This window comes from Salvelinus sp. IW2-2015, linkage group LG18 (assembly GCF_002910315.2).
Source record: "Salvelinus sp. IW2-2015 linkage group LG18, ASM291031v2, whole genome shotgun sequence".
NCBI classification, from domain to species: domain Eukaryota; kingdom Metazoa; phylum Chordata; class Actinopteri; order Salmoniformes; family Salmonidae; genus Salvelinus; species Salvelinus sp. IW2-2015.
In genome coordinates, this window is record NC_036858.1 from 20921531 (window position 1) to 20949523 (window position 27993).

Consider the following 27993-nt stretch of genomic DNA (forward strand, 5'->3'; position numbering starts at 1 on the left):
TACCTTGCAAAAGTATTCACCGGCTTGGCGTTGTTCCAATTTTGTTGCATTACAAACTGTAATTTAAATGTATTTTTATTTGGATTTCATGTAATGGACATACACAAAATAGTCCAAATTGGTGAAGGGAAATGAAAAAAATAACTTGTTTCAGAAAATTCAAAGAAATGTACAACGGAAAAGTGGTATGTGCATATYTATTCACCCCCTTTGCAATGAAGCCACTAAATAAGATCTGGTGCAACCAATTACCTTCAGAAGTCACATAATTAGTTAGATTGCACGCAGGTCAACTTTATTTAAGTGTCACATGATCTGTCACATGATCTCAGTATATAAATATATATATAGCTGTTCTGAAAGGCCCCAGAGTCTGCAACACCACTAAGCAAGGAGCACCACCATGCACGCGGCTCTATGAATACCAAGGAGCTCTCCAAACAGGTCAGGGACAGTTGTGGAGAAGTACAGATCAGGGATGGAATATAAAAAAATATCAGAAACTTTGAACATCCCACGGAGCACCATTAAATCCATTATTAAAAATTGGAAAGAATATGGCACCAAAATAAACCTGCCAAGAGAGGGCTGCCCACCAAAACCCACGGACCAGGCAAGGAGGGCATTAATCAGAGAGGCAACAAAGAGACCAAAGATAATCCTGAAGCAGCAGAGATTGGAGTTTCTGTCCATAGGACCACTTTAAGCCGTACACTCCACAGAGCTGGGCTTTACGGATGAGTGGGTAGAAAAAAGCCATTGCTTAAAGAAAAAAATAAGCAAACGCGTTTGGTGTCCACCAAAAGGCATGTGGGAGACTCCCCAAACAAATGGAAGAAGGTACTCTGGTTAGATGAGACTAAAATGTAGCTTTTTGGCCATCAAGGAAAACGCTATCTCTGGCACAAACCCAACAGCTCTCATCACCCTGAGAATACCATCCCGACAGTGAAGCATGGTGGTGGCAGCATCATGCTGTGGGGATGTTATTCATCGGCAGGGACTGGGAAACTGGTCAGWATTGAAGGAATGATGGATGCCGCTAAATATAGGGAAATTATTGAGGGAAACCCATTTCAGTCTTCCAGAGATTTGAGACTAGGACAGAGGTTCACCTTCCAGCAAGACAATGACCATAAGCATACTGCTAAAGCAACACTCGACTGGTTTAAGGGGAAACATTTAAATGTCTTGGAATGGCCTAGTTAAAGCCCAGACCTCAATAAAATTGAGTATCTGTGGTATGGCTTAAAGATTATTTTACACCAGCGGAACCCATCCAACTTGAAGGAGCTGGAGCAGTTTTGTCTTGAAGAATGGGCAAAAATCCCAGTGGCTAGATGTGCCAAGCTTATAGAGACATACCCCAAGAGACTTGCAGCTGTAATCACTGCAAAAGGTGGCTTTACACAGTATTGAGTTTGGGGGGGGGGTGGGGGGTGAATAGTTATGCACACTCAAGTTTTCTGTTTTTTTGGTCATATTTCTTGTTTGTTTCACAATAAAAAATATTTTGCATCTTCAAAGTGGTAGGCATGTTGTGTAAATCAAATGACAAAATATATATATATTTTAATTCCAGGTTATAAGGCAACAAAATAGGAAAAATGCCAAGGAGGGTGAATAATTTTGCAAGCCACTGTGTATATATATATATTRGTGTAGACATCAAAACTATGACATACACATATGGAATCATGTAGTAACTAAAAAAAGTGCTAAACAAATCAAAATCAAATTTTATATTTGAGATTCTTCAATGTAGCCACCCTTTTGCCTTGATGACAGCTTTGCACACTCTTGGCATTCTCTCAACCAGCTTCATGGAGAATACTTTTCCAAAGGTCTTGAAAGAGTTTCCACATATGCTGAGCACTTGTTGGCTGCTTTTCCCTTCACTCTGCGGTCCAAGTCATCCCAAACCATCTCAACTGGGTTGAGGTTGGGTGATTGTGGAGGCCAGGTCATCTGATGCAGTACTCCATCACTCACCTTCTTGGTCAAATAGTCCTTACACAGCTTGGAGGTGTGTTTTGCGTTATTGACCTGTTGAAAAATGAATGATAGTCCCACTAAGCGCCAAACCAGATGGGATGACGTATCACTGCAGAATGCTGAGGTAGCCATGCTGGTTAAGTGTGCCTTGAATTCTAAATACATCACTGACAGTATCACCAGTAAAGCACCTCCACACCAGCACACCTTGTCCTCCATGCTTCACGGTGGGAACCACACATGCGGAGATCTACTCTGCGTCTCACAAAGACAGGGCGGTTGGAACCAAACATCTCTAAATTGGACACATCAGACAAAATGACAGATTTCCATTTGTCTGAAGTCCATTGCTTGTGTTTCTTGGCCCAAGCAAGTATCTTCTTATTATTGGTGTCTTTTAGTAGTGGTTTCTTTGCAGCAATTCAACCATGAAGGCTTGATTCATGCAGTGAATTGAGATGTCTGTTACTTGAACTCTGAAGCATTTCTTTGGGCTGCAATCTGAGGTGCAGTAAATTTATGAACGTATCTTCTGCAGCAGAGATAACTCTGGGTCTTCCTTTCCTGTGGCGGTCCTCATGAGAGCCAGTTTCATCATCCATCATATGCTTGATGGTTTTTGCGACTGCACTTGAAGAAACGTTCAAAGTTCATGAAATTTTCCGGATTGACTGACCTTCATTTCTTAAAGTAATGGACTGTCATTCCTCTTTGCTTATTTGAGCTGTTCTTGCCATAATAATATTTACCAAATAGTCGAAAAGAGAGCACACAGAAAGAAGGCTGTTGTATAAAATACCTGTCTCCGGATTACATCTTGAAACAAAGGCAAACATGGCATCCGTGACACAGAGGGAGAATGTCCATCCATGCATACGGGTAAGATAATCTAGCTAGCTACATTTTCAGATTTCTAATTTTGTCAGAAAGTTGTTTTCATTTCAAGTTAAATTGTAATGTTAGCTGGCTGGCTCGCTAGCTAGGTAACATTACTTGTATGATCTGTGTAGTAATATGATTCCTGTCTTAGAGCCATTTGCATTGCTAGTTATAGCCTAATGTTAGCTAGCTAACATTGAACCTGGTTGGTTAGCTACCTGTAGATTCATGCAGGGTTGTAATGTTATGAGTTGGGATTATGGTTTACTGTTTAGCTCGCTACATGTCTAAACAAAAGACTCCACTATGCAAGTAACCATTTCAATAGAATGTTCATGATGTCACTGTGACAACTGACGATAGACGTAGCTGGTAAATTCGCTCTGGCTATCTACTCCGATTTCAGTGCACTCGTCTGAGTGGGCCAGAGCGCAGAATAACTGACAAATTTACGGACGCTCAACACCCGTTGAATATGGCCGGTGTCAGTAAACGTTGGCAAAAAAGCATCATTAAATTGTTCCCAGCAGCACAGTTGCAGTCACCAACGCTCTGGATAACATAACAGCCTAACCAACTCTGCTAGGACTTCACCCTCCTAAGTCCAAACAGTCTCACTTCCCACGGCGACCAGAATCCCCCCTCCCACCCTACCCCACACACATAGGATGCGTCCCAAATAGCAAACTATTCCCTGTATAGTGCACTCACTACTTTTACAAGAACCCTATAGGCCCTGGTCAAAAGTAGTGAGCTGCATAGGGAATAGGTTGCCATTTGGGATGCACAATACACACACACAATAACCCCTGCCTCATCACCACGGAAACGGCAGGCCAGGGTAGCGGTTCAGGAGTCAGGGAAAAAATAACAGTCGCGGGGGAAAGAATAGGGGGGAGTGTTTTGAGAAAGAGTGGGAAAAAACCCAAATGAACACCCAGAACATGGAAAGTCCCTCGTTCCTATGCCAAGAATTCAGCACAGCGAAAACACTCACTCGGGGCTGGGAAAGAGAGAGAAGATAGTGATAAAAAATCAGCAGGGCTGCTGTGTTGTTAAACCTGGGTCCAGGGCTCTGATAATGTCCCTGTCTATCTCCCTGCTCTTTCCTTCACTTAGATTTCCTGTATGGTTTTATWTGACACAACTATGGACACTTTGGTCCCAACTTTTATACTTGTTAGTATGGGGAACCAAATTGAATTGCTCAATCATTTTCAAACACGATGAAAATGAATTAGAGTTGTGAGTATAATAAAAGTCATTATAATAGATTTTTGTATTCTATTTGTTTTTGTCATCATAATTTAAAGTGAAAGCAGTTTTTACTGGTGGTGGTAGCCTAGAATTACTGTATATTAGCAGTAGTAGTAAAACTGTATTTTCTGTTTGTACCTCCATTATTCATAATGTAAATCGGGTCGTTCTTGAATTGTGGTGGCATTTGCGTCCCTTGCCTTTGCAACCATGCAAAACGCTTTAAAAATACAAATAGTCACACACCATACATGTTTTTGTTTATATTGAACTGTTTATCAATGATAAAACATAATGCAAATCCTTTATACTGCAAAACTTTGTTTATGCATTATTAAAAGTATTTAAGGAAAGCAAATTGGCTTGTCCCAGTAGTGATGTTTAGAGTTGTAGTGACATGTTTTGGAGATTTAGAGATACAGTGCGTTTGGAAAGTATTCAGACCCCTTGACTTTTTCCACATATTGTTATGTTACAGCATTATTCTAAAATGGATTACATAAAACAATTTACAATAACCCATAATGAAAAAGCGAAAACAGAAATACCTTATTTTTTACAAGTATTCACTCTTTGCTATGAGACTCCAAATTGAGCTCAGGTGCATCCTGTTTCCATTGATCATATTTAAGATGCTTCTACAACTTGATTGGAGTCCACCTGTGGTAAATTCAATTGATTGGACATGATTTGGAAAGGCACACACCTGTCTATATAAGGTCCCACAGTTGACAGTGCATGTCAGAGCAAAAACTAAGTCGTGAGGTCGAAGGAATTGTCCATAGAGCGCCGAGACAGGATTGTGTCGAGGAGCAGATCTGGGCAAAGGAATCAAAAAAATGTCAGTATCATTGAAGGTCCCCAAGAACACAGTTCATTCTTAAATGGAAAGAGTCTGGAACCACCAAGACTCTTCCTAGAGCTGGCCGCCTGGCCAAACTGAGCAATTGYGGGAGAAGGGCCTTGGTCAGGGAGGTGACCAAGAACCCGATGGTAACTCTGACAGAGCGCCAGAGTTCCTCTGTGGAGATGGGAGAACCTACCAAAAGGACAACCATCTCTGCAGCACTCCACCAATCGGGCCATTATGGTAGAGTGGCCAGACGGAAGCCACTCCTCAATAAAAGGTACATGACAGCACCGCTTGGAGTTATCCAAAGGGCACCTAAAGGACTCAGACCATGAGAAACAAGATTGTCTGGTCTGATGAAACCAAGATTGAACTCTTTGGCCTGAATGCCAAGCATCCCGTCTGGAGAAAACCTGGCACAATCCCTACGGTGAAGCATGGTGGTGGCAGCATCATGCTGTGGGGWTGTTTTTCAGAGGCAGAGACTGGGAGACTAGTCAGGATCGAGGGAAAGATAAACGGAGCAAAGTACAGAGAGATCCTTGATGAAAACTTGATCCAGAGCGCTCAGGACCTCAGCCTGGGGCAAAAGTTCACCTTACAACAGGACAATGGCCCTAAGCACACAGCCAAGACAACGCAGGAGTGGATTTGGGAAAAGTCTCTGAATGTCCTTGAGTGGCCCAGCCAGAGCCCGGACTTGAACCCGATTGAACATCTCTGGAGAGACCTGAAATGGCTGCGCAGCAACACTCCCCATCCAACCTAACAGAGCTTGCGAGTATCTGCAGAGAAGAATGGGAGAAACTCCCAAATACAGAATACAGATGTGCCAGAGCATGTAGCGTCATTACCAGAAAAGACTCAAAGCTGTAATTAATCACTGCCAAACGTCCTTCAACAAAGTATTGAGTAAAGGGTCTGAATACTTATGTGGATATGATATTAGTTTATTTTTTATTTGTCAACATTTCTAAAAACCTGTTTTTACTTTGTCATTAAGGGGTATTGCATGCAGATTGATGAGGGGGAAAAACAATTTAATCAATTTTAGAATAAGGCTGTAATAACTTAATAAAATGTAATAAAATGAATACTTTCCAAATGCACTGTATCTATTATTTTGAATGCTAGAAAGTAAACAAAATTATGTAATATATTGTATAGATCAATAAAAACAAAGGCGACTAATAAAATGCATATTGTTATCACTAGTATAATGCATGTCCCTTAGTTTTAGGTCATTGGTGTTACCGCCTTGAAAGTCACTAAATTCAAAGATGTACAAGGACCTTGAGCATTCCCTTCAGAGTCAAACATATCTACATTTAAAAAAGTTATTAGCTAATCCCCCCCGTTTTAATATGTTAAACATTTGAGGATTCCATTGATCATTTTGTGTCTAAATCCAAAGTGTCACTTGGTGTTACTCGATTTAAATGAAGGGAAATAGCATTGCGAGCTAAATAATGAATCATATCACTTAAGTAAATTCTTTTCAAAGGGTTAATTGCTTTAGATTTGGGCATCTGTGGCCTCCATTCAAGAAAATCCTCAATAACCCCAATTGTCACATTGGTGTTACCATCATTCAGTGTTTTTTCCGTAAGTACATGGAGTAGCCAAACAAATAGAAAAAGTAGCCAGCCCCAGGTTGTTCATGGCGGATATGGTCAAAGAATATTTTGGGCCAGAACGAGCTCTATTTTGGTATCCTCTGGTATGGTCTAATGCCTGGATTCCATCCGAAATGCACAGCTAAATTATTAATGCCTGGATCCCTTTAATACTTGCTTAGTCAGTGTGGGGAACCAAATTGAATTGCTCAATCATTTTCAAACATGATGAAAAGTTGTTAGCATAATAACAGTCATTATAATATAATCCCAAAAAATGTATTTGATCACATTGTTATTGTCATCATAATTTAAAGTGAAAGAGGTTTGTACTGGTGGTGGAAGTACACAGCAAAATGATTAAAGCCAGGATTCCATCTGAAATACAAATCAAATCAAATTGTATTTGTCAAATTCGCCAAAACACAACAGGTGTAGACCTTAAATGCTTACTTACAAGCCCTTAACCAACAATGTGGTTTTAAGAAAAATACCTAAAAAAAGTAAGAAACAAAAGTAACAAATAATTAAAGAGCAGCAGAAAAATAACAATAGCGAGGCTATATACAGGGGGTACGGTACAGAGTCAATGTGTGGGGGCACCGGTTAGTCGAGGTAATTGAGGTAATATGTACATGTAGGTAGAGTTATTAATGTGACTATGCATAGATAATAACAGAGAGTAGCAGCAGTGTAAAAGAGGGGGGGGGGGGGGGGGGCCCATTTGATTCGATGTAAAGGAGTTTTATGGCTTGGGGGTAGAAGCTGTTTAGAAGCCTCTTGGACCTAGACTTGGTGCTCCGGTACCACTTGCCATGCGGTAGCAGAGAGAACAGTCTATGACTACATAAGTGTTAAGTAAAAAATAGATAAGTAACAAATAATTAAAGAGCAGCAGTAAAATAACAATATCGAGGCTATATACAGGGGGTACCGGTACAGAGTCAATGTGCGAGGGTACCGGTTAGTCGAGATATTTGAGGTAATATGTACATGTAGGTAGAGTTAAAGTGACTATGCGTAGATAATAAACAGAGAGTAGCAGCAGTGTAAAAGAGGGAGGGAGGCAATGCAAATAGTCTGAGTAGCCATTTGATTAGCTGTTCAGGAGTCTTATGGCTTGGGGGTAGAAGCTGTTAAAAAGCCTTTTGGACCTAGACTTGGTGCTCCGGTACCACTTGCCGTGCGGTAGCAGAGAGAACAATCTATGGGTGACTGAACAATCTAAGACTAGAACAATCTAAGACTAGGGTGACTGGAGTCTTTGACAATTTTTAGGCCCTTCCTCTGACACCGCCTGGTATAGAGGTCCTGGATGGCAGGAAGCTTGACCCCGGTGATGTACTGGGCCGTACGCACTACCCTCTGTAGTGCCTTGTGGTCGGAGGCCGAGTAGTTGCCATACCAGGCAGTGATGCAACCCGTCAGGATGCTCTAGCTGTAGAACCTTTTTGAAGATCTGAGGACCCATGCCAAATCTTTTCAGTCTTCCGAGGGGGAATAGGTTTTGTCGTACCCTCTTCACAACTGTCTTGATGTGCTTGGACCATGTTAGTGTGGTGATGTGGACATCAAGGAACTTGAAGCTCTCAACCTGCTCCACTACAACCCTGTTGATGAGAACAGGGGCGTGCTCGGTCCTCCTTTTCCTGTAGTCCACAATCATCTTCTTTATCTTGATCATGTTGAGGGAGAGGTTGTTGTCCTTGCACCACACGGTCAGGTCTCTGACTTCCTTCCTATAGGCTGTCTCATCGTTGTCGGTAATCAGGCCTACCACTGTTGTGTCATCGGCAAACTTAATGACGGTGTTGTAGTCGTGCCTGGCCGTGCAGTCATGAGTGAACAGGTAGTACAGAGCACGCACCCCTGAGGGGCCCCGTGTTGAGGATCAGCGTGGCGGATGTGTTGTTACCTACCCTTATCTCCTGGGTGCGGCCCGTCAGGAAGTCCAGGATCCAGTTGCAGAGGAAGGTCTTTAGTCCCAGGGGTCCTTAGCTTAGTGATGAGCTTTGAGGACACTATTGTGTTGAAGGCTGAGCTGTAGTCTATGAATAGCATTCTGACATAGGTGTTCCTTTTGTCCAGGTGTGAAAGAGCAGTGTGGAGTGCAATAGAGATTGCATCATCTGTGGATCTGTTGGGGCGGTATGCAAATTGGAGTGGGTCTAGAGTTTCTGGGATAATGGTGTTGAAGTGAGCCATGGCCAGTTTTCCAAAGCACTTCATGGCTACAGACGTTATTGAATACTTTAACTTTACCTCCCAGATTGGTAAAATTAGTTTGGTATTGAGAAGAAAAACATGACTTTACAATTAGAATGAACTAAAATGTATGAATTCAGTGTGATGTTAGTTGTTTTGGATATCGTCTAGGCCTATATGATCAGGACTATTTTCTAAGTAAGATAATATTTTTTAACATTAAACCGGTCTTCTCTTGGAGGGACAAAATAGCGCCGTAGAGTGAGCACCGTGTTTCAATGCGCTCCTGTGGCATTTGTTAATTTATCTCTCTATATTCACTTTATATTCATTTCTGAGCTTGAAAAAGTAGTACAATTTGTAACATAAGTTACTCTACAGGTTTTGATGATTATTTCTCAAAAGTTTCCGTCAACATCCCTGGAAGAACTACTAAGAACTTGACCAAAACCACCACCCCTGTACAGTCGTGGCCAAAAGTTATGAGAATGACACAAATATTAATTTTCACAAAGTCTGCTGCCTCAGTTTGTATGATGGCAATTTGCATATACTTCAGAATATTATGAAGAGTGATCAGATGAATTACAATTAATTGCAAAGTTCCTCTTTGCCATGCAAATTAACTGAATCCCAAAAAAACATTTCCACTGCATTTCAGCCCTGCCACAAAAGGACCAGCTGACATCATGTCAGTGATTCTCTAATTAACACAGGTGTGAGTGTTGACGAGGACAAGGCTGGAGATCACTCTGTCATACTGATTGAGTTCGAAAAACAGACTGGAAGCTTCAAAAGGAGGGTGGTGCTTGGAARCATTGTTCTTCCTCTGTCAACCATGGTTACCTGCAAGGAAACATGTGCCGTCGTCATTGCTTTGCACAAAAAGGGCTTCACAGGCAAGGATATTGCTGCCAGTATGATTGCACCTAAATCAACCATTTATCGGATCATCAAGAACTTCAAGGAGAGCGGTTCAATTGTTGGGAAGAAGGCTTCAGGGCGCCCAAGAAAGTCCATCAAGCGCCAGGACCATCTCCTAAAGTTTATTCAGCTGCGGGATCGGGGCACCACCAGTASAGAGCTTGCTCAGGAATGGCAGCAGGCAGGTGTGAGTGCATCTGCACGCTTTTGCAGAATAGTCTGGTGTCAAGAAAGGCAGCAAAGAAGCCACTTCTCTCCAGGAAAAACATCAGGGACAGACTGATATTCTGCAAAAGCTACAGGGATTGGACTGCTGAGGACTGGGGTAAAGTCATTTTCCCTGATGAATCCCCTTTCCGATTGTTTGGGGCATCTGGAAAAAAGCTTGTCCGGAGAAGACAAGGTGAGCGCTACCAACAGTCCTGTGTCATGCCAACAGTAAAGCATCCTGAGACCATTCATGTGTGGGGTTGCTTCTCAGCCAAGGGAGTGGGCTAACTCACAATTTTGCCTAAGAACACAGCCATGAATAAAGAATGGTACCAACACATCCTCCCAGAGCAACTTCTCCCAACCATCCAGGAACAGTTTGGTGACGAACAATGCCTTTTCCAGCATGATGGAGCACCTTGCCATAAGGCAAAAGTGATAACTAAGTGGCTCGGGGAACAAAACATCAATATTTTGGGTCCATGGCCAGGAAACTCCAGACCTTAATCCCATTGAGACCTTGTGGTCAATCCTCAAGAGGCGGGTGGACAAACAAACAAAAAACAAATTCTGACAAACTCCAAGCATTGATTATGCAAGAATGGGCTACCATTCTTCTGGATGTGGCCCAGAAGTTAATTGACAGCATGCCAAGGTGGATTTCAGAGGTCTTGAAAAAGAAGGGTCAACACTGCAAATATTGACTCTTTGCATCAAATTCATGTAATTGTCAATAAAAGCCTTTGACACTTATGAAATGCTTGTAATTATACTTCAGTATTCCATAGTAACATCTGACAAAAAATATCTAAAGACACTGAAGCAGCAAACTTTGTGGAAATTAATATTTGTGTCATTCTCAAACCGGGGTTAACAGAATTATGAATCCAGGCACAATGGCTCAAGTGATCCAAAAGATGACTGACACCATTATTAAGGTGATTGATGTCAAAGATAGCAACTGTCTTGGAAGCAATAGTAGGCCATTCAGCCGAACTACAGGTTGTCAAGTATGTTGATAAGGCGGAAGGAAGAATTGTTACTATGGAAACCTCGGCTACATCAATGGACACTAAAATAAATGCACTCGAGGAAAAAAAGTACTCTTAAAAACATCTATATTGATATTGGATAAGGAGCATCTGAAATTGCAACAAGGGGTGTTTGGACAAGTTATTTTCTCATAATTTACAGAAGTAGAGGTGTGGAAATTCTTGTGAAAAATAACCTACCTATTAACACATAAGAGTCTAAGCCCTGTCTAAACAGGGGGGAGGGGGGTTCTACTAAGCTATATGGAATTGTTTTAAGAAAGTCATACCAAGGATCATTTAGCTATTTGATTTTGAATTTTAGGAGCAGTTAAAAGTTTGGACACACCTACTCATTCGAGGGTTTTTCTTTATTGTTATTATTTTCTACATTGTAGAATAACACTGAAGACATCCAAAATATGAAATGACACGTAGAATCATGTAGTAACCAAAAAAGTGTTAAACAAATCAAAATATATTTTAAATTTGAGATTCAAATAGCCACCCTTTGCCTTGATGACAGCCTTGCACAATCTTGGCATTCTCTCAACCAGCTTCATGAGGTAGTCACCTGGAATGTATTTCAATTAACAGGTGTGCCTTGTTAAAAGTTCATTTGTGGAATTTCTTTCCTTCTTAATGCGTTTGAGACAATCAGTTGTGACAATGTAGGGGTGGTATACAGAAGCTAGCCCTATTTAGTAAAATACCAAGTACATATTATGGCAAGAACAGCTCAAATAAGCAAAGAGAAATGACAGTCCATCATTACTTTAAGACATGAAGGTCAGTCAATGCAGAACATTTGAAGAACTTTGAACTTTTCTTCAAGTGCAGTCACAAAAACCGCCAAGTGCTACGATGAAACTGGCTCTCAATGAGGACCACCACAGGAAAGGAAGAACCAGAGTTACATCTGCTGCAGAGGATAAGTTCATTAGAGTTACCAGCCTCAGAAATTGAAGGCAAAATAAATGGTTCACAGAGTTCAAATAACAGACACATCTCAACATCAACTGTTCAGAGGAGACTGTGTGAATAAGGCCTTCATGGTCAAATTGCTGCAAAGAAGCCACTACTTAAGGACAGCAATAAGAAGAAGATACTTGCTTGGGCCAAGAAACACAAGCAATGGACATTACCAGGTGCAAATCTGTCCTTTGGTCTGATTAGTCCAAATTTGAGATTGGTCTTTGTGAGACGCAGAGTAGATGAGCGGATGAGCTCCGCATGTGTGGTTCCCACAGGGAAGCATGGAGGAGATGGTATGATGGTGTAGGTGTGCTTTACTGGTGACACTGTCAGTGATTTATTTAGAATTCAAGGCACACTTAACCAGCATGGCCTCCACAGCATTCTGCAGCGATACTCCATCCCATCTGGTTTGCTCTTAGTGGGACTATCATTTGTTTTTCAACCGGACAATAACCCAACACACCTCCAGGCTGTGTAAGGGCTATTTGACCAAGAAGGCAAGTGATGGAGTGCTGCATCAGTTGACCTGGCCTCCACAATCACCCAACTTCAACCCAATTGAGATGGTTTGGCATGACTTGGACCGCAGAGTGAAGGAAAAGCAGCCAACAAGTGCTCAGCATATGTGGGAACTCCTTAAAACGTCTTCAGGATTGGTGGGTCCCCTGCGGGACGGTTGAGCTAAAGTATTCTAATTAAATTAGCATGAGGTTGTAAGTAACAAGAAKATTTCCCAGGACATAGACATATCTGATATTGTCAGAAAGCTTAAATTCTTATTAATCTAACTGCACTGTCCAATTTACAGTAGCTATTACAATGAAATAATACCATGTTATTGTTTGAGGAGAGTGCACAGTTGTGAACATGAAAAGGTATTTGTAAACAAATTAGGCACATTTGGCCAGTCTTGATACAAGATTTTGAACATAAATACAATGGTTCATTGGATCAGTCTGAAACTTTGTACATACACTGCTGCCATCTAGTGGCCAAAATCTAAATTGCACCTGAGCTGGAATAATACATTATGGCCTTTCTCTTGCATTTCAAAGATGATGGTACAAAAAAAAAATATATATTTTACCAGATCTAATGTGCGATATTCTGCAACATTCCTTTCACATTTCCACAAACTGCAAAGTGTTTTCTTTCAAATGGTACCAAGAATATTCAAATCCTTGCTTCAAGGCCAAAGCTACAGGCAATTAGATTTGGGTATGACATTTTAAGTGAAAATTGAAAACAAGGGGCCGATCCTTAAGAGGTTTTAAAGACTGTTGTAAAAACATTCCAGGTGAAGCTGGTTGAGAGAATGCCATGAGTGTGCAAAGCTGTCATCAAGGAAAGGGTGGCTACTTTGAAGAATCTCAAATATATTTAGATTTGTTTAACACTTTTTTGGAAGCTGTTTTTCAGTCTCTCGGTTCCAGCTTTGATGCACCTGTACTGACCTTGCCTTTCGGATGACAGTGGGGTGAACAGGCAGTGGCTCGGGTGGTTGTTGTCTTTGATGATCTTTTTGGCCTTCCTGTGACATCTGGTGCTGTAGGTGTCCTGTAGGTCAGGTAGTTTGCCCCCAGTGTAGCTTCGGGAAGACTGCACCACCAGTTACCGTACCAGGCGGTGATACAGCCCGACAGGATGCTCTCAATTGCGCATCTGTAAAAGTGTGTGAGGGTTTTAGGTGCCAAGCCAAATTTCTTCAGCCTCCTAAGGTTGAAGAGGCACTGTTGCACCTTCTTCACCACACTGTCTGTGTGGGTAGATCATTGAAGCTTTCCACCTGCTCCACTGCGGTCCCGTCGATGTGGATATGGGTGTGCTCCCTCTGCTGTTTCCGGAAGTCCACGATTAGCTCCTTTGTTTTGTCAAGGTAAACCCTAGGTAAAACTGGCCAATTTGCAGTGTACCATACACTGCTGGTTCACGCAGCCCTGTATGGTACGCTGCTGGTTCACGCATTCTCTCTTCTGAATAACATCACAACATTTGAAAGACAGAAATCATGACAAAGCTATTAACTATGTCAGTACTGTATATGTTAAATGGAATTAAGGGAAAACCAGATACATGCACAAATATTCCCACACACCTATCTTTTTAGACATATCAGATTCCACAAACTCCTCATGTTAAAGTTTAAACACTGAGGTAAACACAAATTCTCAGACACTCTTTAAAATAAATTGAAATAATTACAATAAAAACGCTAATTTTTTATTTCACCTTTATTTAACCAGGTAAGCCAGTTGAGAACAAGTTCTCATTTACAACTGCGACCTGGCCAAGATAAAGCAAAGCAGTGCAACACAAACAACAACACAGAGTTACACATGGAATAAACAAACATACAGTCTATAATAAAATTGAAAAAGTCTATATACAGTGTGTGCAAATGAGGTAGGATAAGGGAGGTAAGGCAATAAATAGGCCATAGTGGCAAAATAATTACAATATAGCAATTAAACACTCTTATTCAGAAGGGTTCCAAAGAATCTTCAAATGAAATAACCCTTTCTTCCAAAAAGGTTTCTTCAGATGAAAACGGTTCTTGGTAGAACCCTATCCCTCTGCAAATAATCCTTTCTAAGAGTGCACACTAGAGGTCGACCGATTAATCGGAATGACCGATTAATCGGGGCCGATTTCAAGTTTTCATAACAATCGGAAATCGGTATTTTTGGGCGCCGATTTGCCGATGTTTTTTTTTTTTTTTTTTACACCTTTATTTAATCTTTATTTAACTAGGCAAGTCAGTTAAGAACACATTCTTATTTTCAATGACGGCCTAGATATTTAACCGTGTCAGCTCGGGGGATCCAATCTTGCAACCTTACAGTTAACTAGTCCAATGCTCTAACACCTGATTACATTGCACTCCACGAGGAGCCTGCCTGTTAGCGAAAGCAGTAAGCTAAGGTAAGTTGCTAGCTAGCATTAAACTTATCTTATAAAAAACAATCAATCAATGACTGTCATTGCTCCAATGTGTACTTAACCATAAACATCAATGCCTTTCTTAAAATCAATACACAAGTATATATTTTTAAACCTGCATATTTAGCTAAAAGAAATCCAGGTTAGCAGGCAATATTAACCAGGTGAAATTGTGTCATTTCTCTTGCGTCCATTGCACGCAGAGTCAGGGTATATGCAACAGTTTGGGCCGCCTGGCTCTTTGCGAACTAATTTGCCAGAATTTTACGTAATTATGACAACATTGAAGGTTGTGCAATGTAACAGGAATATTTAGACTCATGGATGCCACCCGTTAGATAAAATACGGAACGGAATAAAAGTTTTGTTTTCGAGGTGATAGTTTCCGGATTAGTCAAAGGTATATGGTTTAGAGAGAAATAGTCGACGCGTTATAATTCCTGTAATAACTTGCGGCWGAATTTGAAAGGGGTTCCTTCGTTATTTTACCGTTCATGTCTTCCATAGAGAATGTCTTGATCTACTTCAAATAAGGTCTGTGTTTCGTGCAGGCTTAAACCACCTCGACGTTTTGATACCCGTGTAAATCTCACTAGGATAAGGTAACGTTTGTCAACATATCTTCATAAATCCACTCTACAATTTTTTTTTTTCTCGCTTATATTTAGCCAATATTGATCAGAGTTACCTTGTCCTATGGATATCTACACAGTTATAAAATTGGCACGGTGATGTAAGCCTACACGAAACACAGACCTTATTTTAAGTGAATCTAAAAATATCCTATGGAATAAATGAAGGAACCGCTTTTCAGATTTTGCTAGAAGGTGTCATGGGAATTATGACTCGCACTTTGGTTGTCAATTCTTACCATGCCCATTATTAAAATAGGATTTCCTGCATATAGAAATTAAAGTTTTTGTTTTCAACATTKATCACAGGTAACTTAAACTCTATTTTTATTCAAACAGTTGAGYGTATTTGTCTCCTAAGCAGACTCTTCAGTATCATTGTCACTTCAGAGCTYMGTGCYRGTGTGTGTATTTATGTATTATATTAAGTTAAAATAAAAGTGTTCATTGTTCATTCAGTATTGTTGCAATTGTCATTATTACAAAAATGTGTGTGTGTGTGTATGATATATATATATATTATTATTATATWTTTTTTTAAATAAAATCGGCCAATTAATCGGTATCGGCTTTTTTTGTCCTCCAATAATCGGTATCGGTATCGGCATTGAAAAATCATAAATCGGTCGATCTCTAGTGTACACACCCACGAGACAGCCAGTATCACATTTTCACTAACAGTTCAGCAGCAGCCCAACTGTTTTATGTCCCCCATCATCAAAAATAACTAGCTAGCCAGCCAGCCAGCCAGCCAGCAAGCCAGAAAATTGCAAAAAGAAGGTAAGTTGACAGCGAAGGCAGGGAATTTCACGACAGTTGGGAGATCGAGTACTTGTTTGTGGACCATCGTTTGCCAAAAGACTGTGGCCGTAATGAAAGAATTTAACATAAGGTGCAATTATGGGACAAAACACTGTGACTTGAATAGACATCAGAGGCTACAGAAACTGGCAGAGTTAAATAAGGGCCTTGTACAACAGCAGACTATGTTTTTAAAGCCAAAATCACAGAGTGATGCAGCTGTAAAGGCCAGATTCTACCTAGAATGAAATAGCTAAATCAGGCCGACCATACACCAAAGGTGATTTTATGACGCAGTGCATGGATAAAGTTTACAAAGTAGTGTGCCCAGAAAAAACGCAAGCATCTGCAAATGTCAGCCTTAGGAGAAATACAGTGGCAGATTGCGTGGATGAGCTAGCCACCGATCTACAAGAGCAGCTCGCTGAAAAAGCTAAATACTTTGTAGCTTGCTCACTTGCTGTTGACGAGAGCATGGTTGCTACAGACACTGCTCAGAATGTCAATTCTCATGCCTGGGAGGGATTCGTTAGTGAAGAGCTCTTGGGTGTTAAATCAATGCATGGCACGACCATAGGAAATAATTTTTCAATAAATTGAGAAATGTGTAAATGAATAAGTTACAATYGGACAAACTTACTGGACTGACAACAGATGTGGAACCTTATATGTGCGGTGGGAGGAGCGGATTGATTGGGACGATGCGAGAGAAGATGCAGGAGGAGAATTGCCCCGACGAGCTGACAACATATTACTGTATTATACATCAGGAGGCACTTTGTGGTGAAGTACTAAGGATGGAACTGTAACTAAAACAGTAAACTTCATCAGGGCTAAGGGCTTGAACCACCATCAGTTTCAGTCATTTCTTGACGAGGTTCATTCAGAACATCAAGATGTGCCCTACCACACAGAGGTGCATTGGCCAAGTTGGGGCAAAGTGCTGAAGAGATTGTTTGAGCTGTGTGAGGAAATCTGTTGTTTCATGGAGAACAAGGGGAAAAACATCACTGAGCTCCTATCCAGCCACCAAAACAGCTCTCAAACCACAGCAACAGCAGATGTTTCTAATAAGAAAACAGTGCTGGGTGTGTCTCTCTGTGGGTGTGTGTGTGTGTGTACGTGTGGAGTTCAAAGACTCAGAAGGAACGCTATAATCCCATCCTCCTGTCTGTCTGTGACCCTTCCAATCTCACACAGCGCTAATTCAGTAGACCCCTAGCGTCCCCAGTCAACATTAAACACATCACTCCTCTCAAGTCTCACACACTCATTTCCACACAAATCTTTCCAATTTTATCACTCTGAGAAGGATAAAATACCTGTTTCTGTGGGTGATTACAACACATATTAAAGGCTTGATTAATAATGGTTCCGCAAGGCCTGGGATTTATAGTTACGGGAAAAAACATGGCTGTGCTACTACGACCAAATGAATGTGAGAAAAACCAGGCTAGAAGTGGATGAGGCCAAAGATGCTTAACAGTTATGCTAGCAAGTGAGTTACGTTAGTATTTGATGTTAATCGTAGTCCTACACAAGGTAAAACACATGGTGTGGATATAATTACTTTTAAAAGTTGTATTATATTCGATGTAAAAAAAAGAAATACTATAACTGAAATGTACCATCAAAAGATAGCGGCGCCAAAACGGAGCCTTGCGGCACACCCCATTAAAGTCTGTATGGTTCAATATGCAAAGAACGATTTCTCATACAGCATGGATGTTAGTTGTAATTTGGAAATATGTAGTAAGATAAATGAACATCACTCACTGTTCTAGGTGGTGGCAAGTCTGGAAGACTCTTCTGTGGGGCAGGGACATGTTTTCCTGCTCTCCCATTGGCCAGGGCATCTGGTGTGTTGTCTGGTCATTTTGACACAAAGGAAGGACATTAGATGAAAATCAACAATGGCCATCAAAAGGAAGATAGGCACTATTCTTCTTTGCATTTGTGAAATGACTAAGACAATCATAATATTAATATAAAGGGTAAAAACAACACGTATCAGCCTTTTGTAAGGCCTTAATCTTTTTCAATAGGTCGTAAAGGACTTTACTTTATAAATGGGATTGTCTTCGCCTTAGTAACAATTTATATTGAACTATATAACCTTCCTTCTTAAACACCAATGTGTAGCATACACCTGGGTGATGCATGCCGGTTACATTAGCCTTCTAGCCAAAATAACAATGTTAACATTTTGCCTCACATTTGCCTAATAGTTATTTGCCTATTTCTCTGTTCATTATGACAGTGGGTCCTTGTCTTTAAGCTACTGTATGCACATGCCATAACAGCAGTCTTCCCCTCTCGGCAGACATTCCACCTCTCAGCATGTAGACATCTGGGTTGCCATAGGAACCCAAGCAGAGTGCTTTATACTAGACAACTCTAGTCGTAAATTCACAGGAGCCACTGAAAGTTACAGAAATTACATTCAAACAACTCTGCAGAGCTCACAAATTCAATACATCTGGCGGTTATCACTAAATCACCACGATGTTGACATAAACACATTCAAACCGACATATTGAGTTTCACAACAGTTGGTTGAAAGAAAGGCTTTCTGTCTAGCCATGTGGGTACATGAGATGCAAGTTAGACAAGACACCCAACATGACAGGTATTCCCTTTTGTGTCCTTCAAAAAAAAGGATCTCAATGTTTCTATACATATGCAGTCTTTAGTCTATGTTATAATAAACACCCTTCCCAAGAAAATGGTCTAGATGCATGACAAGGGGACTGCATCTTTTTGATCTGAGAACACCCTTGTACTTGGGATGGCTGTAAAAGAAAGCCTGTGGCTTTACTGGCCTTCAGTGGGGTAGATGTGTGTTAAGTCTAGTGTTCGGTCTGCTCATTATTTATCACAGTCCAAACAAAATGGCTGGCCTCAGGTGGTGGGTTTGAGAAAGGGGATAGAGAGAGAACTACTGAGAAATGCACAGGAAACGAGTGTGTGTGTGTGGGGGAATGGTGTGGAAAGGGTGTTTTCTGGGTTATTATTATTATTATTATTATTCTGGGTTTTCACAGCGAAACTTGGTTTATTGATTGACATGAAGCAATTTTATTCTATGTGACTCTTATTTGTGAGGGACTGTGACTTGAGTTAAAGCCAGACCTGGGTTCAAATACGTAGGTCGAATACCAAAAGTGCAAAATTCAAGCTAAATTAAGTGCACCTCAAATATTGGATTATGAAAGTATGTAAAGCCTCAATAATACTAATTTACAATGTATGAACCAAACAAGTAGAGTGCTACACCATCAAGCAGGTTCCACCTTGTAGGAAACGACCTTTGAACTCTCACCTCTGTCAGCTTTGTCCTGACCCTGCCCAGTCACAATGACTTTGTTCATGTAGATGTACTCCTCATCACCACCACCACCACCACCTGAAACATAGCAGTTGAGAGAAAACAGTAAAATCAATCATGAGAAATATACTTCATTATGAATGCTGCTGATACAACCTACTTCAGAATTAAGTTTTGAATGAACAGAAGAATCATGATATGATACTGTACATTGTGGCAGCCCAGGGAAGTCAGAGGTGAAACTCTAAATAAAATAAGATTCACAACAAAGTTTTAATCAATGAATGAGATTAATAAATTACTATTGAGATTAATACACTGATAGTCTATCAACATTTCTACTATATAACAACATTCCAAAATTCACACTGAACAAAGATACATTCTAGTGAGATCAAAACCTATGGATAAACCGAGATAAAAAAAAGGTTATTATTCCCATGGTGCATTTATCAGACATGAGTCAGAACGTTCTCCTCTTTTTGAAGGTTGTAAAGATCATAGGTCTGACTTACACTTTCAGATCCTACTATATCTGTTTGGATCAAGGGTTACACATCATGTAAAGACTACACTATGGCCCTGTACACACTCAAGTTGTACAATTGAAGTACGACAGATTTGGCAAAAATGGTGTGATTACAACGGATAGTTTTTCTGCACAAACAAATAACTACAAAAGTGTTGTGGAGGCACAGTACAACAGTTGTGGAAGTATTTCTGTATCAGAGAAATATTATCAATAGTATCACAAATAGGGCTGTTGCGGTGACTGTATTACCACCACACCGGCGGTCACGAGTCATGAAGGCAGTCAAATTCAACATGACCGTTTAGTACCACGGTAATTAGACTTCTCTGAGCTCTGATGCTGCTGCTGGTCATTAGTAGCCTACCAAACTTGCTAACGTCTTGACATCAATGCAAATGTATTCAAAAATCTAATCAAACACCATTCGAGAGCCCAATGAGCTCATGATGCGCAACATTTCTATAGGCTATGCAATTGTGGGAGAAAACAGAGTGATGGCCTCTATTAAAAAGAGGAGGATCCAATCAGCTTTCTATTGGCTAGGCCTACTATATTTATTTCTCAACTTTCCTAATATTAAGCACATTGCTTATATTTACAACAGGAGAACAGCCTACCTGGCTGGCATGAAAATAAACTCTGGGGAAAAGCGTCCTCCATTCGCTATTTAAATGCATAGATGACATGTATTTTTTCCCGCTGCCCCTGTTTCAATACAGGTGCATGATAATGGTCAATTGTAAATCAAAACAAATTTCACACATATGTTATTTAGTAAATGGAAAGACAAGATTAAATCAATAATAGTCTGATGGGTGACAGTATTATCGTATCACTTGTGAATGACATAGTAACACTTGCGAATGATGCCCAGCATAAGAAACAATGCCTTTTAGTTGGAATCATAGTCACACACCTCATGTAGCCTAGCCCATAGGCCTATATGTTTTAATAAGGTTTGTATCACAACTAAAGTGGCCAAATAACTTCTTAAAATTAAGCACATTCATCTACTTTACAAGGGATGTAGAGCCTAACTGCAGCGCGTGAGTTTCTAGTTTGGGGAAGATCACTATAAAATGCACCTTTATAATAAAAGCATTACATGCATAATTGCATTTGCGATCACTTTTGATAATGGTGTTTTCCTCTAATGGAATATTCGTGCTTATAGCCTACTACCATGTGTGCATTGCTGCGCTTATAATGTGAAGAAATAGCCTAATAGTTTATCAACATTTTAAGCTAAACTTTCTGATCTGTTTTTTTGATGCTAGTGGTTGTATTCATTTGGGATCTATCGCATCCCACAACTGTCCCAGACTATGTTTGTAGAAAAAAAATTCTCGCACAGAATAGAACAGGTCAACTTTTGTACWATGGGGGATAGTAGATTAACATAGGCTAGTGCTTTTGCTGTTCGTTAGGCCTAAACATCTTGTTTGCTGACAAAAAATAAATGTGGACAGTTCTTCCAATATCTTCAATATGCATCTTGGAATTGAATAAGGACACGCGCAGTTGCGTCGCCGATGTGTCTGTCTTAACTTGTAGCCTGTGAGAGACGCTTCGGATTGCGCAGAACACTCAGGGAGAAGGGCACAACACGCCTGGATTTTTTTAGGGTGTATTACAGCCACAAAGGGGATGCCGCCATGAAATTCGAGGCATTATCAAATGNATGGGGGATAGTAGATTAACATAGGCTAGTGCTTTTGCTGTTCGTTAGGCCTAAACATCTTGTTTGCTGACAAAAAATAAATGTGGACAGTTCTTCCAATATCTTCAATATGCATCTTGGAATTGAATAAGGACACGCGCAGTTGCGTCGCCGATGTGTCTGTCTTAACTTGTAGCCTGTGAGAGACGCTTCGGATTGCGCAGAACACTCAGGGAGAAGGGCACAACACGCCTGGATTTTTTTAGGGTGTATTACAGCCACAAAGGGGATGCCGCCATGAAATTCGAGGCATTATCAAATGCTTGTCAAATTGTGAATGAGAGACTTTTGGAGTGTGTAAAACATGCGGGGAAAAAACTAAGCAGAGCTCATGCCTTTCAAGCGACTTTTTTCAAATCATCATTAGTCTCATCATGCAGCCTTAAAATGTATTAATTAGCCCAATGTTTGTAGAACAACTAAAGTTACATTAATAACTCTAAATTAAGCATATAAGAGAACCTATTTCTTTGTTAACCACTCAACACAGAATAGCCGCATCTGCGCACTCCCTCAAATCGTTTGGAGAAAATATTTATATTATTTGTTCAATTGTATTCTTCATACTATAAAATAATATAAAATAATGCCATGGAATTATAAGCAAATCTTGTCAGCTAAATGAACTAGTGTAGCCCACAGCTAGTGTAGCCCACAGCCATTTGACATTGCCACATCAGGACAACTCAAGAGTATACTATTATTTTCTTCTGAAATAGACTACATTTTCTTCAAATCATGCTTCTTTAGACCCGTCTAAAATAAATAATGTATTTATTGTGAATGTGTAGGCTATATTACATAGTCTACAAGCTATTTAAAAAAATCGAATAAATCTATGTGTGGAAGCCTGGAGATGCTAAATGTTTTTATGTTAATTAACGTTCAAATTACCATGAGACCAACAGTTATTTGCTTGACAATCACCAGCTGACAACATTTTGTGACCGCCACAGCCCTAATCACAATAAATGTGTCAAATGCATTGTACATCAGTTGTCAAATGCTTTGTACAACACAAGTGTCTGCGGGGGCTCTGAGGAGAAAGAGTCACATACAAAGTATACGATAAGAGTTTTTTGAGACGGGGAGTCAGTTTTGGCTACTGCAGTGTACACTCTGAGAAGAAAAGGAGCCTCGAAGAACCTTTTGGGATTCAAAATGGTGATGTCAATGTGGGTGAACCTTTTCGAATCAAAAAGGTTCCTCGAGGAACACATTTGTAAAGGTTCAAACAGGAACTTCTTTTGTGAGGGGAGAGGTTCAAATTTGAACCTTAATTGTAATATATTATTACTGTCATTGACATGATTATTATTTATATTATTATAGTAAAAGCATTACATTAGTATTTTAATATCATAATAACTATCAATAATATATTGTAACAAAATGGTGACTAATGTAATGGAATACTACTTTGCTCTTTAAATTCACATTATGTCAGCCTTTAACCTTAAAGTAGTATGTAGCTTGGTCTTGGTGGGATAGCTCTCTTCTATCCATTGCTTCCGTCTTTGATTGGTCGGCTTTGTGGAGGGGAGGAGCGTGGTTGGCAAAGCATTTGTTTATAGGAGTAGTGAATAAATATTTTTCTGTTGAATTTCTAGGGAAGTCAGTAGGCAGATAAATAGAGGTAGAAATAGGTCAATCATAGATCMTTCAATGATTGTAACCTTTAATGACTATACAACTGAACACATGAACAGGAATGACAATTACTCTCACGGATGGCCTAAAATAACTTCTTGAAAGCCATGCCCCCAATTAGCCACGCCTTCAGTCTTCTGATATATACATTATATACACTTTACTATAAATACACTTCAACTGCTAATAATAAGCCAGGAAATTACATTTAGAAATTCAATTTAGTTACAGTTAGACAAGCTACATCAGTCCTTGACTCCATTGCTGAGTCTGACAGGCAAATCCAACGGCGAAATGAATCCAAAATGCTCTGCACGCGCCAGCAAAAAGGTTCCTCCAGGAACCATTTGCTACATTGAACCATTAAAGGATACTACCAAATGTGCAAATATATAGTCATTGACTAGCAATGGTTCCTTGAGAAAGTCCAGGGTTCCTTGAGGATCTCCTGGGATCCTCGAGTCAACCTTAATTCTAAGAGTGTAGCCTGTTTTGTGAATGTTCTAGAAAATCAAATCAAATTGTACTTGTTACATGCGCCGAATACAACAGGTGTAGACCTTACAGTGAAATGCTTACTTACAAGTCCTTAACCAACAATGCAGTTAAGAAACATGTGTTAAGTAAAAACTAGATAAGTAACAAATAATTTAAGAGCAGCAGTAAAATAACAATAGCAAGGCTATATACAGGGGGTACCGGTACAGAGTCAATGTGCGAGGGTACCGGTTAGTCGAGGTAAATGAGGTAATATGTACATGTAGGTTGAGTTAAAGTAACTATGCGTAGATAATAAACAGAGAGTAGCAGCAGCGTAAAAGAGGGAGGCAATGCAAATAGTCTGAGTAGCCATTTGATTAGCTGTTCAGGAGTCTTCTGGCTTGGGGGTAGAAGCTGTTAAGAAGCCTTTTGGACCTAGACTTGGTGCCACTTGCCGTGCGGTAGCAGAGAGAACAGTCTATGACTAGGGTGGCTGGAGTCTTTGACCATTTTTAGGAACTTCCTCTGACACCGCCTGGTATAGAGGTCCTGGATGGCAGGAAGATTGGCTCCAGTAATGTACTGGGCCGTACGCACTACCCTCTGTAGTGCCTTGCGGTCAGAGGCCGAGCAGTTGCCACATCAGGCATTGATGGAACACGTCAGGATGCTCTCGATGGTGCAGTATAACTTTTTGAGGATCTGAGGACCCATGCCAAATTGTTTCAGTCTACTGAGGGGGAATAGGCTTTGTCGTGCCCTCTTCACAACTGTCTTGGTGTGTTTGGACANTAGGCAGATAAATAGAGGTAGAAATAGGTCAATCATAGATCTTTCAATGATTGTAACCTTTAATGACTATACAACTGAACACATGAACAGGAATGGTTACCTTCTTGTTCTTGGGCACAGGGACTATGATGGTCTGCTTGAAACATGTTTTTATTACAGACTCAGTCAGGGACAGATTGAAAATGTCAGTGAAGACACTTGCCAGTTGTTCAGCGCATGCTCAGTGTACACATCCTGGTAATCCCTCTGGCCATGCGGCCTTGTGAATGTTGAGCTGTTTAAAGGTCTTACTCACATAAGCTATGGCGAGTTGGTGATCACACAGTTGTCCAGAACAGCTGATGCTCTCATGCATGTTTCAGTATCACTTGCCTCGAAGCAAGCATAGAAGTAATTTAGCTSGTCTGGTAGGCTCATGTCACTGGGCAGCTTGCGGCTGTGCTTCCCTTTGTAGTCTGTAATAGTTTCCAAGCCCTGCCATATCCAATGAGCATCAGAGCCGGTGTAGTACGATTCAATCTTAGTCCTGTGTTGACTCTGCCTGTTTGATGGTTTGTCAGAGGGCATAGCGGGATTTCTTATACGCTTCCGGGTTAGAGTCCTGCTCCTTGAAATCGACAGCTCTACCCTTTAGCTCAGTGCGGATATTGCATGTAATCCATGGCTTCTGGTTGGGGTATGGACGTACAGTCACTGTGGGGACGACGCCATCGATGCACTTATTGATGAAGCCAGTGACTGATGCGGTGTACTCCTCAATGCTATCGGAAGAATCCCGGAACACATTCCAGTCTGTGCTAGCAAAACAGTCCTGTAGCTTAGCATTTGCTTCATCTGACTACTTTTTTATTGACCGAGTCACTGGTGCTCCCTGCTTTAGTTTCTGCTTGTAAGCAAGAATCAGGATAGAATTATGGTCAGATTTGCCAAACGGAGCCGAGGGAGAGCTTTGTACTCGTCTATGTGTGTGGAGTAAAGGTGGTCTGGAGTTTTTTTCTCTCTGGTTGCACATTTAACATGCTGGTAGAAATGAGGAAAAACGGATTTAAGGTTCCTTGCATTAAAGTCCTCGGCCACTAGGAGCGCCGCCTCTGGATGAGTGTTTTACTGTTTGCTTATGGCCGTATACAGCTCATTGAGGGCGGTCCTAGTGCCKGCATCGGTTTGTGGTGGTAAATAGACAGCTACGAAGAATATAGATGAAAACTCTTGGTAAATAGTGTGGTCTACAGCTTATTATGAGATACTCTACCTCAGGTGAGAGAAAAAACTTGAGACTTCTTTAGATTTCGTGCACCAGGTGTTGTTTCCAAATTTACACAGACCACCACCCCTTGTCTTCCCGGAGGCAGCTGTATGTTATTCAGGTCGTCGTTCAGCCACGACTCTGTGAAACACAAGATATTACAGTTTTTAATGTCCCGTTGGTAGGATATACGTGCTCGTAGTTCATCCATTTCATTATCCAATGATTGTAAGTTGGCTAATAGGACCGATGGTAAAGGCAGGTAACCCCTCGCCGTCGGTTCCTTACAAGGCACCCAGACCTACGTCCCGATATCTCCATCTCTTTCTCCTGCGAATGACGGGGATGAGGGCCTTGTCGGGCGTCTGAAGTAAATCTTTCACGTTCGACTTGTGAAAGAAAAAATCTTCCAGTACGGTGTCGCTGCCCTGATACCTGGAAGCTCTTTTCGGTCATAAGAGACGGGTGCAGAAACATTTTGAAAAAATAAATAACGCAAAAAAAACACACAATATCACAATTGGTTAGGGGACCGTAAACGGCAGCCACTCCTCTGGCGCCATTATTATTAACTATTAGAACTGTTATGCTTGATGATTTTGACATCAGGATATTGGTTATTAATTAAAATATCTCAAATGTAATTCGTACTCAACCCGGTTAGTGAGTTGGGAAACAATTCTCATTTGCAATGATGATCTGGCCAAAATAACAAAAAACACATAAAAGAAAATACAAATGCACAAGTTTGGGTCATTATCCAGAGGATATCATATAAAAAGGGGATAATGAGTTAGCCATAGAACTATAATTATTAATGGCTAACAAGTTCAAAAACCACTTTGTTTATTTTCCCAGAATGATCCCATTCTCAAATATATATTTGACAATGATCTGACTGAGGCTGTACCAAGAGAGAGAATCACAGAGAAAAACCTAGGACTATGATTTTGGCGTAACCCCAGTAATACTCTAGTGACGGTCATTCCTTTTATATAAATATCAGGAGAGAAATATAACAGCAGCAGAATTAAACTATGTTTTCCTGGTACAGTGAAAACAGATTTGGAAGATGGAAATGAATGCTATTTATAAGCAGCTACTCAAAGGAAGTGAAAGTCCCAGGAGGATAAATGCAGCCTTGGAAAAATGATAGTTTGGAGCCAGGGGAGGAAGTAAGGAGAAGCCCAAGACCAGAACATGGAAACACACCACTGTGAGAGATACAAACTACTGAGGATAAAAAAACTATGGGTTACAGTATGAAACCCCGGTTCTCTGAAAGACATGAGGGAAACATCTCACTATGGGACACGCCCCTTCGTGTCCTATTTACTGAAACTTTATTCTAATCATGCCTAACAGACGCTTTGAGGGTGTGTGGTCCCGCGTGTATATATAGCACCCACAATGCCGTTGTTTCCTCATTTAACAAACTACCTCTTATACGAGTCGTGCAAGAGAGGCAATCTGGTAAAATGTCTCCCTAATCTCCTTCACAGAACCTGGATTACATACCATAACTCATAGTTCTCTAACAGTTGACTCGATTTGACATCTCACTATGGGACACTTGCAAAACACCCCGATTGCCATTAGCCCTTTTCCTGAGAAACCTGTGTTGGTGTACTTGCTAGTGAACCTGATCCATCCTACTCAGCTGACTGTGTGCACCAGGGATGGCGCAGTGACGCCCAGACAATAGAACCTCACAAAGGTGTGAGGGAAAGCCCAACTAGCCTGCACACACATTTCTGAGACTGAGATATCAGTGGCTCGACTAGGCTATTATGAGTCATGGAAATGACAAGGAATGAACGCGGCATTAGGACGTATCATAACCTTGGAGTAGTCGGGGGCAAACTGAGTGCATGAAGGTTGAACCGAGAGCACATGAAGGTCGCTAACACGCTTGGCATTGGCCAAG

General features: G+C 40.7%; 1 protein-coding gene across 3 annotated transcripts in view; it reads right to left on the reverse strand.

Annotated features, from left to right (window-relative positions):
* afap1l2 (actin filament associated protein 1-like 2) overlaps window positions 1–27993 on the reverse strand; it is a 153343-nt gene that overhangs the window by 74581 nt on the left and 50769 nt on the right. For all 3 annotated transcript variants that reach the window (XR_002879134.2, XM_024008236.2, XM_024008235.2), the window contains exons 3-4: window positions 19641–19724; window positions 18095–18186 (exon numbers count right to left, since the gene is read on the reverse strand). Coding sequence is in view for 2 of the 3 variants with exons in the window: in XM_024008236.2 (XP_023864004.1) it covers window positions 18095–18186; window positions 19641–19724 (176 nt within the window). In the remaining variant the exon portion in view is untranslated. The remainder of the gene's footprint in view (window positions 1–18094; window positions 18187–19640; window positions 19725–27993) is intronic.